The sequence below is a fragment of the Xenopus laevis genome, chromosome 3S (assembly GCF_017654675.1).
Source record: "Xenopus laevis strain J_2021 chromosome 3S, Xenopus_laevis_v10.1, whole genome shotgun sequence".
Classification (NCBI taxonomy): Eukaryota; Metazoa; Chordata; class Amphibia; order Anura; family Pipidae; genus Xenopus; species Xenopus laevis.
The window spans coordinates 52176995-52192303 of NC_054376.1; the positions used below are offsets into that span (position 1 = coordinate 52176995).

At 39.3% G+C, this 15309-nt stretch overlaps 1 protein-coding gene across 1 annotated transcript in view; it reads right to left on the minus strand.

Annotated features, from left to right (window-relative positions):
• The window catches only part of gnb5.S (guanine nucleotide binding protein (G protein), beta 5 S homeolog), a 33271-nt gene extending 18497 nt beyond the window's left edge, over positions 1 to 14774 (minus strand). Inside the window, exons 1-7 of the mRNA XM_018255440.2 lie at positions 14720 to 14774; positions 12976 to 13120; positions 9350 to 9461; positions 4797 to 4933; positions 1503 to 1544; positions 878 to 954; positions 453 to 585 (exon numbers count right to left, since the gene is read on the minus strand). Of these exons, the coding sequence (XP_018110929.1) occupies positions 453 to 585; positions 878 to 954; positions 1503 to 1544; positions 4797 to 4933; positions 9350 to 9461; positions 12976 to 13101 (627 nt within the window). The 5' untranslated portion in view covers positions 13102 to 13120; positions 14720 to 14774. The remainder of the gene's footprint in view (positions 1 to 452; positions 586 to 877; positions 955 to 1502; positions 1545 to 4796; positions 4934 to 9349; positions 9462 to 12975; positions 13121 to 14719) is intronic.
• Between the last annotated feature and the right edge of the window lie 535 nt (positions 14775 to 15309).

Here is a 15309-nt window from a genome sequence, read left to right on the forward strand (position 1 = left end):
TAATTACTTTAATTGCTGTATCTAATTCATGCATGAATAGGTGAACTATGTGTAATGCACAAGAAGACATGGGAAGGGACCAGTGGCACTGAGTGCAACTATGCTAAAATGCAAGCAGCAGCTTTAGGTGAAAGTATCATATCTATCATTGAATTATATCTTCTAGTGTATGGGGCATTGGCAAGAGTGGAATTGAAGAAGAGCCACAGCTCCTCTTCACTTCTGCTGTTCCTATTGCTTGGAACAAGTAGAACAAAATAATGTGTCCCTGTTTTGTATGGCCCTTTGTAAGTATCCATCCAGTTGAATTATGGGTCAGTCAGTTGAATACTATACTTGGTTGTCCAGTGTAAGATTGCCTAAAAATGTACCCCTAATTTGCTTTCCACTGCTCACAATTTAGGAGTCACTGCTCTTATTACTTTCTCTATTCTACTCCCTGAATATCTTACCTGCATGTCAGAGTTAGTGAAGCTGCAGGCAGAGAGGTAGTTGGTGTGCATCGCCACAGACTTTTTCTTTGCAGCCATGTTTTCATTCTTATCAAATGTCAAAGGGTATACTGAACATTTATTGTCTAAACCCCTGTAGAGAACAAGCAAGTGGAACAAGAGTGAAGCACATAAAAGAACAATAAAACATTTGCATGGCACAGTTGCCGGTGGACTAACATGTCCAACCCCCCATAACTTCTTACGTGGGGCTGTTAGACCACCCCTGTGCAACTGTACAACCACTGTTAGACAGAAAGGGAACAACACAGGTCTCTGCTTATCTGAACAGGATTTTTGAACAGGGCTGGTATCAAAGGGTAAACTGTGCTCAAATATATACAGTCGGGGAAAAAAGCATATAGCCTTTAACATGTAGCACTTACCCACATGCAATTGCACATCCAGATGGAGCGTAAGCACAGGCCATTACCCAGGTACAAGGCATGGTAACAGCATGTTCCTGGAATGAAGCATAAAACATTTAGCACTATAAAACATTCCCAACAACTCCCAAATGACCAATCCCATCCAAGCTCTACTTGCAAATGAATATGTATCATGTCTAAGCTTGTAATACATTTCTAATGTAACTTCTATCTGGAAGTATATTTTGTAAAGTAAGTGACCATATATAACTATGTATATTCATTAAGTGGAGATAAATGTCAGAGGCAACATTACAAGGAACAACATGGTCCATATCTGTGAGTAAACTCTATAAATGATTTTTTTCCTAGGCAATATATATATATATATATATATATATATATATATATCATTGTTACTCAGCATAAAAAAGCTTAAACACTACTCTTCTCAGTCTTGAATCGAGCATCCAACAGTAACTAAAGTACAGCTACCTGCCTTCTGAAAGTCAGCACCATAGTTATGGCATCATCATGGACATGCAGCTTCTGCTTATTTCATAGATTATCTTTTGTTAACATGTTTTTAACTTCTGATGAGAAATTATAATGGAAATCAATAAAATGTGGAGATGTTGCATACCTTGTTGGTGGTAAAAGCGTCCCAGACAATCACTTTTCCATCCTGCAAGAGTAAAAGAAAGAGTATGAAACATGTGTCTGGTGTATTTAAAGAGTAAACATGATTTTAAATAAAAGCTTTAGCACCACAGTCAATGATCAGAAAATCTGCCTTTATCTTTTACACATTGAAGGTCCCATCTGCAAGGTAAAAGGTAGTACAAGGCTGTAGATCAGTCAGTGAATTCAGATTAGGCATTTGCTGGTAAATATTGCAGGCAATGTTTGCTAAGTTACATTATGCTCTAACTGGAGAAATACTTAATGTTTTTTGTTGGCTATTGACTAGATGGGCAGCAACAGGATATTAAGTAGTGTAGTCTGCCAAGTGAGTCCTCCCAAGATCAATGTGTGGTTCTCTGCTCTACAATCTTAATTCCTCATGTTATAGAGATAGTCAATCTGATTAAAATCAAGGACCTGCCAATTTGGGAGATACTGTATGTCATTAAGAATGTAAATTAGATTTAATGCCACTTTGATAGCTGTCTTTTAAGCAGAACAGTTAACAGATTTTGCCTTTCACATGACATTTCAAGCAACATTTTACTGAATTTTTTAAAATTTGCCTTTAGCTCTTCCTAAACCTACCAGTCTGTTATTAGGTGCCTCTCAGCTGTAAATTTGCCTCATACTAATGATTGTGCCCTTCCGAGGAGAGATTCACTGACATTCAATATGGCAGAATACACGCTTTATCACATATCCGTTGCCTTTATTTATCTCATCTAGGAACATGTGCAGTAATGCAAGATCCCAGTTTAGCTTCCAGTGTTTATGACTGCTCACTGATCAAAATGGTGGCTGCTGGGAACAGAAGTGACACAGCTAAATGTGGGGCCAACACTACTGGGCGGCTCTGTAGTTCTGGGCATGAGGGGTTGGGTGGGCTGTGTACTAGTACACTCATAGACTCCAATGAGCGAAGTTTGTGAATATGGAGATTATATTTACACTAGTTTTAACATCACTTTTACTCCAAAAAATGCTTCCTCCACTTTTGTAAATTGCGCTTGTAGAGTTTGTCATTAAAAAATGTACAAATAGCTCACTGGCACAGAAATGAGCTTTTCTGACATAATGGAAATAACATTCAATTCTTTCAGATGGATCCCAGAAAACTTCTAGTTTTCCCCTGAGAGTAAGAGGACTATTTGTATCTTCAGTTTTGAGAGACAATGCAGTTCTATAATTTTTACCTCTTTTTGTAACACTGTGCACATATTATTGTACAGTAGAATTTTACATCACATTATGTTTTTGCTGTCTGATTTTCTGTAGTGATTATATGTATATATATATATATATATATATATATATATCTTCTGGGAGATATGAATGAGCCCTGTTCTTTGTACTTTCCTCCATTTAAGTACTTAAACGGCCCACAGATCAAGTTTTAGAAGAACAACATATCATCATTAGATACTATTAGCAGAAAATTGTGTCAAGTAGTATTGTAAATGTGAAATATACATTAGCCCCGATGTCAGCTCCTCTACTGGTAGCACAGACAAAACCACAGATTTGCTGTATCATTGCTGAGAAGCCTGCCTGTAGGAACAAAGTCAGTGTAGCCCATGCTGTACTGAAAAAGTATTGGTTTCGTTGTCTGCCCCCAGGTCACACATAGAGGTATGGAAATTGAGTATCAGTTGAGAACCACTGCCAAACCTCCAACATTGGGAAATAATTGGGTTAAAGATCTGACAAATAACAATGTTGATCTGTTCCAAACAGTGTCGGACTGGCCCACCATGATACCAGGAAAAGTCCCGGTGGGCCAAGGCGTCAGTGGGCCCTCATACTGCTAAACATTTGGCCCATTTCATGGCCATTCCTTATTTTTACGAGAACAAAGTGGCTAAATAGATGGAATAACAGGTTATAGTATTATAGTATGTAAAGAAAAGAGACTAGGAGAATAGAGGTTGAGTGAGGAGAGGAAGAATAATAGTACTAAGAGTGGGTCCCTGGTCTAGGATTAATTGGTGGGCCCCTAGTCAATGGCTTTTGGGTGGGCCCCTGGTGTCCCAGTCCGACACTGGTTAAAAATGGAGTGCAGAGCTAATGTTTCACTTTGGAACGCAACTCCATCTTTTCTAACCTACCCAGATCTATTTACAAAGAACTGATTGAATGAGTGTAGAAAACAGAACAACTATGGGCAGCTATTGGAAGGTGATCTTGCTGCAGATGTGTATTAAAGAATTAGACTTTTCTCAATTTGCTCCTGACTTTAAAGGAACAGTTCAGTGTGAAAATAAAAACTGGGTAAATAGATAGGCTGTGCAAAATAAAAAATGTTTCTAATATAGTTAGTTAGCCAAATATGTAATATATAAAGGCTGGAGTGAACAGATGTCTAATAAAACAGCCAGAATCCAACTTCCTGCTTTTCAGCTCTATAACTCTGAGTTAGTCAGCGACTTGAAGGGGAGCCACATGGTACATTTCTGTTCAGTGAGTTTGTAATTGATCCTCAGCATTCAGCTCAGATTCAAAAGCACCAGAAATGACCATGTGCCCCCCCTCAAGTCTCTGATTGGTTACTGCCTGGTAGCCAGGGTAACCAGTCAGTGTAAACCAAGAGAGCTGAAAAGCAGGAAGTAGCGATCTGACTGACATGTTATACATCAAATCACTCCAGCCTTTATACATTACATTTTTGGCTCACTAACTATATTATAAACATTTTTATTTTGCACAGCCTAACTATTTAGCCAGTTTTTATTTTTACACTGAACAATTACTTTAAAGAGGTTGTAAACCAAAATAGAAATGTTGCCTATTGAAAGAAACTATACTTCTAATCAACTTTCCAATATATTTTCATTAGAATTGTTTAATTATTTAAATATAAAGTGCAAGTGAATGCAGAATATATCTCCCCATTGCTACTCTCTGCACTGATGATTCTGAATACTTAGGGTTAGTCGACGCGAGTAGATTCGGGGAGATTTAGTCGCCTGGCGACTTCAGAAAACAAAGTGCTGCGTGTGCTTTAGTGCAGGCGACTTTTCATTATAGTGGACGGAAGACACGCACAGGCAGTTCGGGGATATTGTCGCCCAGAAGAAGAAGCGATTAGTCGTTAGGCGACTAAATCTCCCCGAATCTGCTAGTATGGACTAACCCTTAGACAATATTCCAGTAGCCAGCTAATTAACAGACCTGTATGTGGAAATTACATAATTTGTTCTTTTTTGCACATGGAGCCATAGTCTCTGGTGGGAGAGGAATGCATTTCACCTACTTGGGATGAGCTGACAATCCTTCTTTTGTCTTTGCACCAGTCCATGCAGAGGACTTTATTGCCGTGACCTTTTAAAGTTCTTCTTGTCTTCATCACAAATTGGCCAAGTGACTCCACACGCTCAGCAACTTGATGCACTGCAAATATAAAGAGATTTATTTCTATAGTATCAGAGACTTGGGGGCATATTTATCAAGGGTCGAATTTAGAGTTTATGGGAGTTTATAAAAACTCCCATAAACTCAAAATTAAAAAAAAAAGACCAATTGACCAACATTGAAAAAATTAAATTTTTTAAATTCGGGAGAATAGGATCGACCCGCAATCTCAAATCTAATTTGATTCGATTTTTTTTTTTTAAAAAGTGTGATTTTCAAAATTGATTATCAAAAGCCCACCAAACCACTCCAAATTGATTGTAAGAGGTCCCCCATAGGCTAAAACACCAATTCAGCAGGATTTTGATGGCGAATAGTTGAATACAAATTCTTAAAGGGACAGTACATGATAAATTTCGTAATTTGAATTTAGAATTTTTTTTAAACTCAAATCGAATTTGGACTATTCCCTAGTCGAATTACACTAAAATAAAAATTTAAATTCGAATTTTCAATTGAAGCCTTGATAAATCTGCCCCTTGGGGGTAAATTTATCAAAGAACGAAGTTCCGCCGCTAGAGTGAAATTCCGCAGCTCACAATTCATTTCTATGGGATTTTGAAAGGCATATTTATCAATGGGTGAAAGTGAAAGTTCACCCTTTGATAAATACGCCTTTTAAAATCCCATAGAAATGAATGGAAAGTGGCGGAATTTCACTCTAGTGGCGGAACTTCACTATTAACTTCACTCTTTGATAAATATACCCCTTGGTGTCTGGCCGTATTCAGTAGAACAGATGTACAAGGTGATTGGAGATATGGTCTATTTAGACAATTTTTTTTTTTTTTTTTTTTTTAATGGGGCACCATTTCACTTAGTTGTCAGGGCCCTTGACCCTGGGGTGAGTGTGGACAGTGAGCTAATAATCCCAGCCCCTTTGAGTAAATAGTTTGGGGGTTGCTAATGGTGGTCTTGTGCAACTGGAGAAATGAATGCAAATTAAATTTAGGTAGATACATGGGAATATCTTCCCACTGTAACTGGGAACCCAGATTTGAAATGGCTCAATTATCCAGTCTAATCTCTAGGTCAATAACCTTTGTGTTTTTAGTAAATAAAACCCCATTTAGTAAATAAAACTGCAGGTGTCTGCAGATTCTGCTTTTACCATTTCCATAATCATGAGAATGAATTAATTGCTAAGAAACCCTTTCCTATAAAAAACAATGTGTATATGAGGTTTTATTTTTGGTATCCTTTTATAGTACACAAATTATATCAATTAAATCCAGGACCATTTCAGTTCATGCACTGACTGGTAGCACTGACTCATCCTGTGACCAATTCAGCAGGGATTTGGGAAGAGCAGTGCCTCCTGCAGCTATTGGACTAAATCTGGGCCTCGGATTTGCTTTTATCATCTTCTGCAAGCACATTTGACTTCAATGGCTGCTGCGTCTCTGTATGGAAGTGCTGACCTAATTTTTTTCTCTTTTTCTAGGTCATGGATGTGCTGCCGCTGGCCCACTGGCAATTGTTGAAATTCAAAATTCCCAGCAGGCCACAAGCTGTATATAAAAATATGATGACTGCACGTTTCTTTATCCTGAATAAAACAAGGCTACTTCCATGTGTTGGAGACATGCTCTTATAGTATTAGTATTAGTTTAACTATTCACAAAACTAGGCAAGCATTCTTCTAATAACAGTTTGATTAAAGCAGAACATTTGTTTTATAGTTTCTAAGGTAATTGATTTTACCCCAGCACAGCAACTAATACGGCTGCTCATATACATCCACATTTAGAATATAAGGGTTTTATACCCAGAACAATTTTGTTTATTTTTGTATTTGCAGCAACACAAATAAAAACACTCTTTTTACATTACATTACATGATACTGAAATGCTGTAACAATCCAATACTAGTTGTACATTACTGATGTGTGGGGTTGACCCCGAAACCCATGGTGACCTGTGGGTTAACCACCGGTTGGGTGGGTTCTGGTATAAATTTGGCCAACCATTGTAGGTTAGGGTTGGGTATGAGTCAGACTGGGGAAGTACACTCCGAAAGATTCCCTGTTTTTAAACCAGAGGTACACACAAAAGTAGCGAACAGCGTGAGAAGACGCGAAAGGGTTGGCACAGGTACTTCAATGGCAACATTTTGTGGGTTAGTGTCGCGTGTGGGTTAAGGTTTTGCATGTTAGGGCTGAGTGTGGGTTGGGTTTTTCCTGACCCAGCAAAGTTCTTTTATAACCCTAAAAGTTACATTATGAAAGTGAAACTGAATCATTACAAGAGACATTTTGTGTACAAAACAAGAATGTAAGAATGTAAGAAGTGCATTAAACTCTTTTAAATATAGAAAGAATGTGCTTTAAAAAGTAGTGTTTCAAGCTGATTTATTGAATATTTCTACTTAAACCCTAATAATCCCTCCCTTCTCTTCCACTTCCTGCTCCCTGAATTCTCTGGCTGTGCAGGGAGTCGGCGGGACTCGGCTCACTGCACTGTAGGATAGGAACCAATCAGCAGCTAGCAGGACCTGATAGGGAACCAGGGCCAGAACTATGGGAGGCACGTGCCTAGGGCACAACGAAGTTGGGGCACAAGCACGTACATCTGCTTTCAGCCTACGCCTGGTCCAGACCCTTTCTATCCCACCGGCACTCTCCAGCGAGCTTCTGTGCATGCTCTCTTCCCCCTCCATGAACTGAAATATTAGGTGCGCGTGCACATTTCTGGACGGGTACGCATGTGCACTCGAGGCCGTGCCAGCAAGGGGGCAAAGCAGCCGGTCAGGTTGCCTTGGGCGCCCGGCTGGTTTGGCCTGGGCCTGTAGGGAACTGAAGCCGGTCTTTGTGTGACTGCAGGCCTCTGATTGGCTGCCCCTCTCCTACTGTGCTTCTGGCAGGTACCGTTAGGACACGCCCACCCCTTATTTGAAACTCGGACAGAGACCAGAGAACATCTATGGGGAGCTCTAATAAAGAAGACAATTAAATTTACAACTAAAAGTAAAATCAATACCATATATTATACAGTATTGACTACAAAATTAGGTGGGTTTCCATTTATCCTATATGTCTCCTTTACAGCTAGTTTTTTTCTTGTGCAATACAGCGTTTCCCCCCCCAGCATTCTAGTAGTGGGGATTACAATGTTAGTGCAGTATTATTAACATCCATGTCACCCAATTTGCTAAGCACAATTTAGTTGAGACCATGGATGAAACCTGCTAGGAGAACATTGGGATTACTGGCAGGTCTAGGCTAGCAGTACTTCCAGAATCTGGTAGCATCCATGCACAGAGTTGTGCCCAATTTATAACCACACGCTACATTGGTGTTGGTACTTGTGGTGTTGCATGCAAAAGTAGTGCTTTCCAGGTGTGCTTGCAGTAGCAAATGAGCCCTAAGGTCTGACTGCAAATCCAAAGTTGTTTGTCCATGCTCTCATCATATAATCATGTAACCTATTTACGGTTCCCAGTTGTCTGTTTTCTACATTCCAAAAAGTGTAAAATAACGTGAGGATGTTATTCCATTATCAGGAAATCTGTTAAGTTAACCAGAAATTTCCCAATTATGGAAAGGCCATCTCCCATAGACTCCATTACTTAAAAATTATTTCAGTTTTCTCTGTAATAATAAAACAGTACCTTGTACTTGATCCAAACCAAGATATACAGTAATTATTGGAAGCAAAGCCAGCCTATTGGGTTTGTTAAATGTTTGCATGATTTTATAGTGGTGTGAAGATCCAAATTACAGAAAGATCATTTATCTCGAAAACTCCATTTCCAAAGCTTTTTGGATAGAAGGTCCCATACCTGTGTATAGTTCTGAAAGACACAGGGCAGCTCACAGCTTTCCAGAACAAACAGCAACCTATTTAGCACTGCATGGTTAGTGGTTGCCACCTAGCCAATATGTTACTAGTGTGGTTGGTATAGAAAATACATCATGCCAATGTTATTAATATAGCAAAATATAATAGGAAGGAATTATTGTTTTTTCACTATGTATAGTCCCTTTAGAGTACATTAAACCTAGTTAATGTGAATGTATGTGGAACTGATGGCATACCCTGGCAGGTGCTTATAGCCAGAAAGGTACACATAAATGGCAAAGCTTTTGAGCTCCAGCGAGCAGGGCCCTCTTTGTCTCCTGTATGGATCAATATTTGTATGTCATTTTTATGTTTGCTGTATACACCCACCTATTGTATTGTGTTGTTAAATATGTTGCTGCTGTATAAATAGCTGTTTATAATAATAATACTGATAGAGGCTAATACTAAATATGATGGAAATAAGGTTGCACAGCCGAGGGCAGCTGCAGGTTTGTTTACAAGTGAATCCTCCCTCCTCCCCAGCTGATATCCGCTCCCTCCCCAGCTGTGGCCCCTCTCCAGATCTACACACACATACACACAAATACTCACATTCCACATCATGCAGTTTAGCCCTCTCTTCCTCCAGCTTCTCCTTCAGGCTTTCTGCTTCATTCTTGAGAGTTGCCAAGGTTTCATTCTCTTGCAGCCCTTCGGTTGCCATCTTGAGAGAAATGACAGAGAATGAGACAGAGAGAAACAGAGGTTGAAGCAGGACTGGGAGGTGGGAGTGGATCAGCCTATGATGATGGGATGGCTGCACAATCAGGGATGCTGCTGCACCGCTCACTATCTGACTGAAGCGCAACCAGAAAGCCTTTTTTTCCTACATAAACAAGGACAGCTTTATTTAGCAGCAAACAGCAGCATTTTATACATAACAGAATGCACCGATCTAACAAAAATGTATTTATGCAATTCAAATAACATAACTAACCCTTATACGTGATGTGTGTGTGCGGGGACTGGTGTGTATGTGTGTGTGTGTAAACACTGGCCAGATGGCAACACTGGTGGTTAGATAAAATAAACAGAGGTTAATACTCCAGACAATGATACATGTGTTTGTGTTATTCAGGAAGACAAAACCCATGAGTCAGCCATCAAGTGACACAAATGTCACTTTTCAAGGCAATGATTTGCCACATAAACCTTTACATGACTTGATAAAGCTCTGAAAATCTCTGCATGGAAACCACAGATTTTATGTATAAAAGTCAATTAAGTTAAGGTGGCCATAAACGGGCCGATAAAAGCTGCCGACAGACCATGTCGGCAGCTTATTGGCCCGTGTATGGGGCCCCCCCGAGGGGCTTCACCGATCGAGATCTGCCCGAAAGTCGGCCAGATCTCAATCGGATGGGACAAAAAATCCCGTCAGATCGCGTCGCATCTATTCGTTGATGCGGTCCTGCGATCCGACCGCCCCTAGGGCCCACGATCGGTTCAGCCCGATATTGCCCCCCTCAAGGTGGGCATATTGGAGGGAGATCCGCTCATTTGGCGACATTAGTTACAATTGTATCTTTGCTTTATCTTTGTATATTAAATTGTTACAAATGCATCAGCTTCTCATGCAGCTTCTCAGTGTTCTGGGATCTCTGCCAAAAGCCTCTTATTTTAATTAAGTTTCAGAAACGTTTTCAGAAACGTTTTCTTTTTCTGGCGTTAGTGCAGGAGATCAAAGAGAAACTCTGGACTTTTCAAAATCGGGACTGTCCCACAGAAAACGGGAAAGTTGGGAGCTATGCGATGGCACGTGGCAATTGCAATTGTTCTGCTGCCCACTCAAATCCACCCTGGCCCTGCTGCCAGTGTATCTGCAGAACAGGCTTGACAGTGCTAGAATATACAGCAGCTTAATTTTTTGTGGGCAAAATCCAGGTAAATACCATTCATTTAAATTACATTTTTCAGTCTGTTGGATAAAAAAATGCTTACTGAGACTATGCCCTGTGTTCTGCAGGCCTTACTGTTGTTTTTGTTTTATTTTTCAAAATAAAAGGGCAAATTTATGTGATAGCGACCCTTTACGTTTTCCATACAAATCCAAGATTCAGTTTGCATTTGGGCAAATCTTCAGAACCAAATCCTAAAAGTCTGATATTGGCTAACTTAATGAGACCTTTTTTTGTGAATTCTGGTCACATCCTAATATACAAGTTAGGGTATTTCATTAGTTAGGTTTTTTTTTTATTTAAAGGTGTGGTTCACCTTCACAGAAAAATCATCAAACATAATGCTGGGCACAAATCAAGCATTTAAGTAATTTACATGCATAATCTCAAATGAATGGTTGTACCTTTTTTTGTGAATTCTGGTCACATCCTAATACACAAGTTAGGGTATTTCATTAGTTAGGTTTTTTTTTATTTAAAGGTGTGGTTCACCTTCACAGACCAGAAAAATCATCAAACATAATGCTGGGTACAAATCAAGCATTTTCGTAATTTACATGCATAATCTCAAATGAATGGTTGTACAGCTACTTAACTAGTAAAATCGCACTGAACTGCATTAAATTCTTCTCAAGCTGTCTACCGCAGAAGGGTTCGCCGACACTATGCATGTAAAAAAGCTAGGGAGCTCCAGTTGCCAGATATCTGGTTATCAGCCTCAGATGCAGAGGTTGAGGTGTGATTGGGACTGTCAGGGACAGAACTAAGGGTAGGCAGAAGAGGCACGTACCTAGGGTGCCAGCCAGGCACATACCTCTTTTACCAACTTCACTTAGTTCAGGCTCTTGTGTCCCCCCCAGCTCGACAGCTCTTACATCAATGCGATCATCAGAATGTGAATGCTCTATTCCACACATGCGCACACACGTTCACATGCATGTACTAAGGGGGAGGCGAGGTAGCTGCCTGGATTGCTGGCACTGGTAACTGTTATTGCTTTGTGAATTTTAAATGTGCATAGAGCCTAAAATGTCTGAAAATGTTTTGGGTGGAGGTTTGGCAAATTCCAAACTAACAGCTACCATCTCTATGTAGACAAGGCCACCTTACTATAATTTGCTGAATGGAGTTCTGCAGATCTGAACAGCTCTGACTAGATGTATTGAGTTATTTGTCTAGAGAATGGCTTTCCCTTTTTAAACCCCATGGGGTTTAACCCCATTTAAACTACCATTCCAACATGTTGGGGAAAGACGGGTAAGACTGGAAGATGCACAGAAGAGTTCCTTGAACCAGAAATCCCTTGTGGTATTTACTAGTCTTACCTTAAATTATTGTTTAATTTGTAAACTACAGGAGTCATACACACTATACTTTGACTCATTGACTTAGGTGGCAGATATTGGAGGTGGTAAATAAACCAGAAGGATTGGAAATGTAAAAAGTATTACAAAGATAGAAAGCCTACTGGTTATTGGCTCTAGATATGGTCGATCCTAAGGGTTGAACGAACAATGGAATTGTAATTGTATGAAATGTTATTTCTTTTATAGATACTGATGTCAGTTGAGGAATTATAAAAATACATCTCATTGTAACTGGAATAGACAACTGTCCTTGTATAGCCTATGCATAGGCATGTTTTATTAAATGTGTTTGTAACTTTCCATATACTAACATTTGACCCATAGCTTGGTTATGGACTTTATGGACAATTTAAGCAGGAATGACCCATACAGTACTCTCCTTGTGTAAGATTGCTTCAAGTCAAGAAGAAGCAGTAAACCAGCCATAAAATATGAATAATTTTGCAGCAGTATTACATCTGCCAAAGAGCAAGGAGACCACCTCATGCAAAATGATTACATTACCCAAAATGGGGTATCGTTTATTCAAAGAGAGATTATGCATTCTTTTCGAATAAAGGAGATATGACCAAAATGCTTTTAAAGCATTAATGCAGTTGAATTCTTTCTATTCATCCTTATGGGATTTTCAAAAGCATATTTATCAAATGGTGAACTCGATTGATTATTACGATTCTGAAAAGGAGTGGAATAGAAAGTGAGTGAGTTTCTCTTGATGAATCTTCCCCTAAATGTAATAGTGTGCACTGCAGGGTCATTAATATTAGATGTGAATGTGCTAGTGTGTGTGCAAAGCTGATGCCATAGATCTCTTTTGTTTCATACATCTTAACCTCTTTAGCAAATACATATTCTTTTACATCTGTTATCATGCAATGCTTATTACATTGCATGATAAGCTCTCAGACATTACCAGTTCCACGCATAGTGAACAGTACGTTACTGGCTCCGCTTTGACGTAAATTGTCCTCAAGGGTCTTTCTCTCTTGCATTTGGCACATGGCCCAAATAGTACAGATAAAAAAGTTTGATCGCACATCCTGGAGGCTTATGGTCAGCTGGAACAGAGAGAGAGAGAGAGAGAGAGAGAGAGAGACAGAGAGAATATAATCCCACCTTCTATTTCCATAGCAGCTAATGACTTGGAAGCCATAATCACAGAGCTGCAGGCAACATAAAGCTCCCTCCTAGATAATCCCCATTGCCCTGCTGCCAATGGAAAGACCATACACAGTAAACTGCATAGATACCGTACATAAAGAATAGATAATAAAACCAGAATTCGCATTTCAGGATAACGACTGGGACTCTACCATAATAAACACATAAAAATACCAGTATTTCTTCCATAAACCAAAACTTATAGTAATACATAAAAGGGGAAGTTACACTAGCAGCTGCGGAAGAACTTGAAACCAATATTTGTACATATGTTGCCCTCTCTCCCAGATTTAATGCATTCTATTCGATGGTAATAGAAATTCATGTTCAGATTAAAACTTGTTGAAACATTTCATATAGGTGTTGATATGTGCTTAGGCCACAGAGGGCTTGAAAATCTGTTAAAGGGAACTTGGAATGTATACAAACAGACTATGGGGGTTATTTATTAAAGTCTGAATGCCAAAAACTTGAAAAATTGGAGTTGTTTTGACTATAGAATCCAAATTTTTAGTGAAAAAAAAACCTAGAATTTTTCACAATTTATTATACCCTGTGGATGGAAAAAATGAGAATCCAAAAATCCAGCATCTCAAACCTGCTGAGGTTGTATATAAGTCATTGGGAGAGGTCCCTAAGATATCCTGATCTGCGCTGAGTTTCATATAATAATCAGATTTTGTAGTTTTTGGGCAAAAATATGAAAAAATCTGAGTTTTAGGGCAGAAAATGAGAAAAATTTGTACGGTTCAAGCTTTTTAAGATTTTATTTGAATATTTTTCCCGCACAGGAAATTTTCAGGAAAATGTATTGATAAATAAGGGGAAATAACCCGTGCGGATTTGCTCGGAGTAGATTTCAGAAAATAATGAGATGTTTTCGGATTTTGATAAATAATCCCCTAAATGTATCTTTTCCTTTTCTCTAGTCATCTTATCTATGTGGTATAGTAACTAATAGTGATGTGAGGGTTGGTATTTCCCCCGACCTGCACCCGCCCGCCACCCGCCCTCGCTCCACCCACGCCCGAGCCCGACTTCCGGGTTCCTTTTATATACCAGTGCCGCCTACCCCACCGATGATGTCATAAAAGGGGTGGGCGAGCAGGTGCAGTCTCTATAAACTCGGAAGCCGCCATTTGACGGTGGCCACCCGCGAAGAAGAGTGCGAGGTCGGACCGTGCCCACCCAACCCGCGGGTAAGCCCACAGGTCCCGCGGGTATCGGGTCGGCCCGCACATCACTTGTAACTAGTATCTTGCATGTCCACTTTGAGGTATATATTATCCAATATAGATATATGATAACATATAGGTACACTCACCAAACAACAAAGGACAAACATTATGTACTTTTTGGGTGTAACTAGGTGCTAAGCATTACAATGCATAGATACAACCAAAGTCCAAGCAAACATCTCTGCTCTGTTAAATTCATTTATAATCTCCCAAAAATCTATAAAGAAATCTATGATGTATGAAAGCACATTTACATACCTGTGCTGTCAGGAAGAGTCTGTACAAGTGTGGTTTTGGGAAGAACAGAAGTTGAAAGACTAAATATGAGTAATCCACTTACAAAGGTATTAAAGCTTGAGTGTCTTTAGGAGACTGGGATTTAACAGTTCTATTTGCAACTAGAAATTGTAGTTCCTTCTCATTTCATGCTGCTCCTTTGAATGAATTGAAAGTAAATATGCCATGGATCTGATAATAATGTACCTGTAAATTAAAGTATCATTTTTTTAGTTGTAATGATTAGCCTTGTTAGCATAATTCACTATGATTACATATAAAAAACATTGCAGAGGAACAAACTGTTAAAAAGTAGATACTGTATGTAATATAGAATAAAAAATAGTCTTCACCATTGATTTGATTCAAGGTGAAACATATTCTGCTGAAATGGAGGATTTACTTTACATTTTACTACATGTACAGTTGAGTTAACGAGGAATGCTAATTATATTGAAAGGAAGTAGGTGTGTGTCACGTTCGGCTCCCTAAATCCAGAACAAGTGCTAGGGTCACGGCTCCGCTTCTGCCTGTAGCAGACACCTTTGGCCTCGGGAGGACCCTCAGTTACT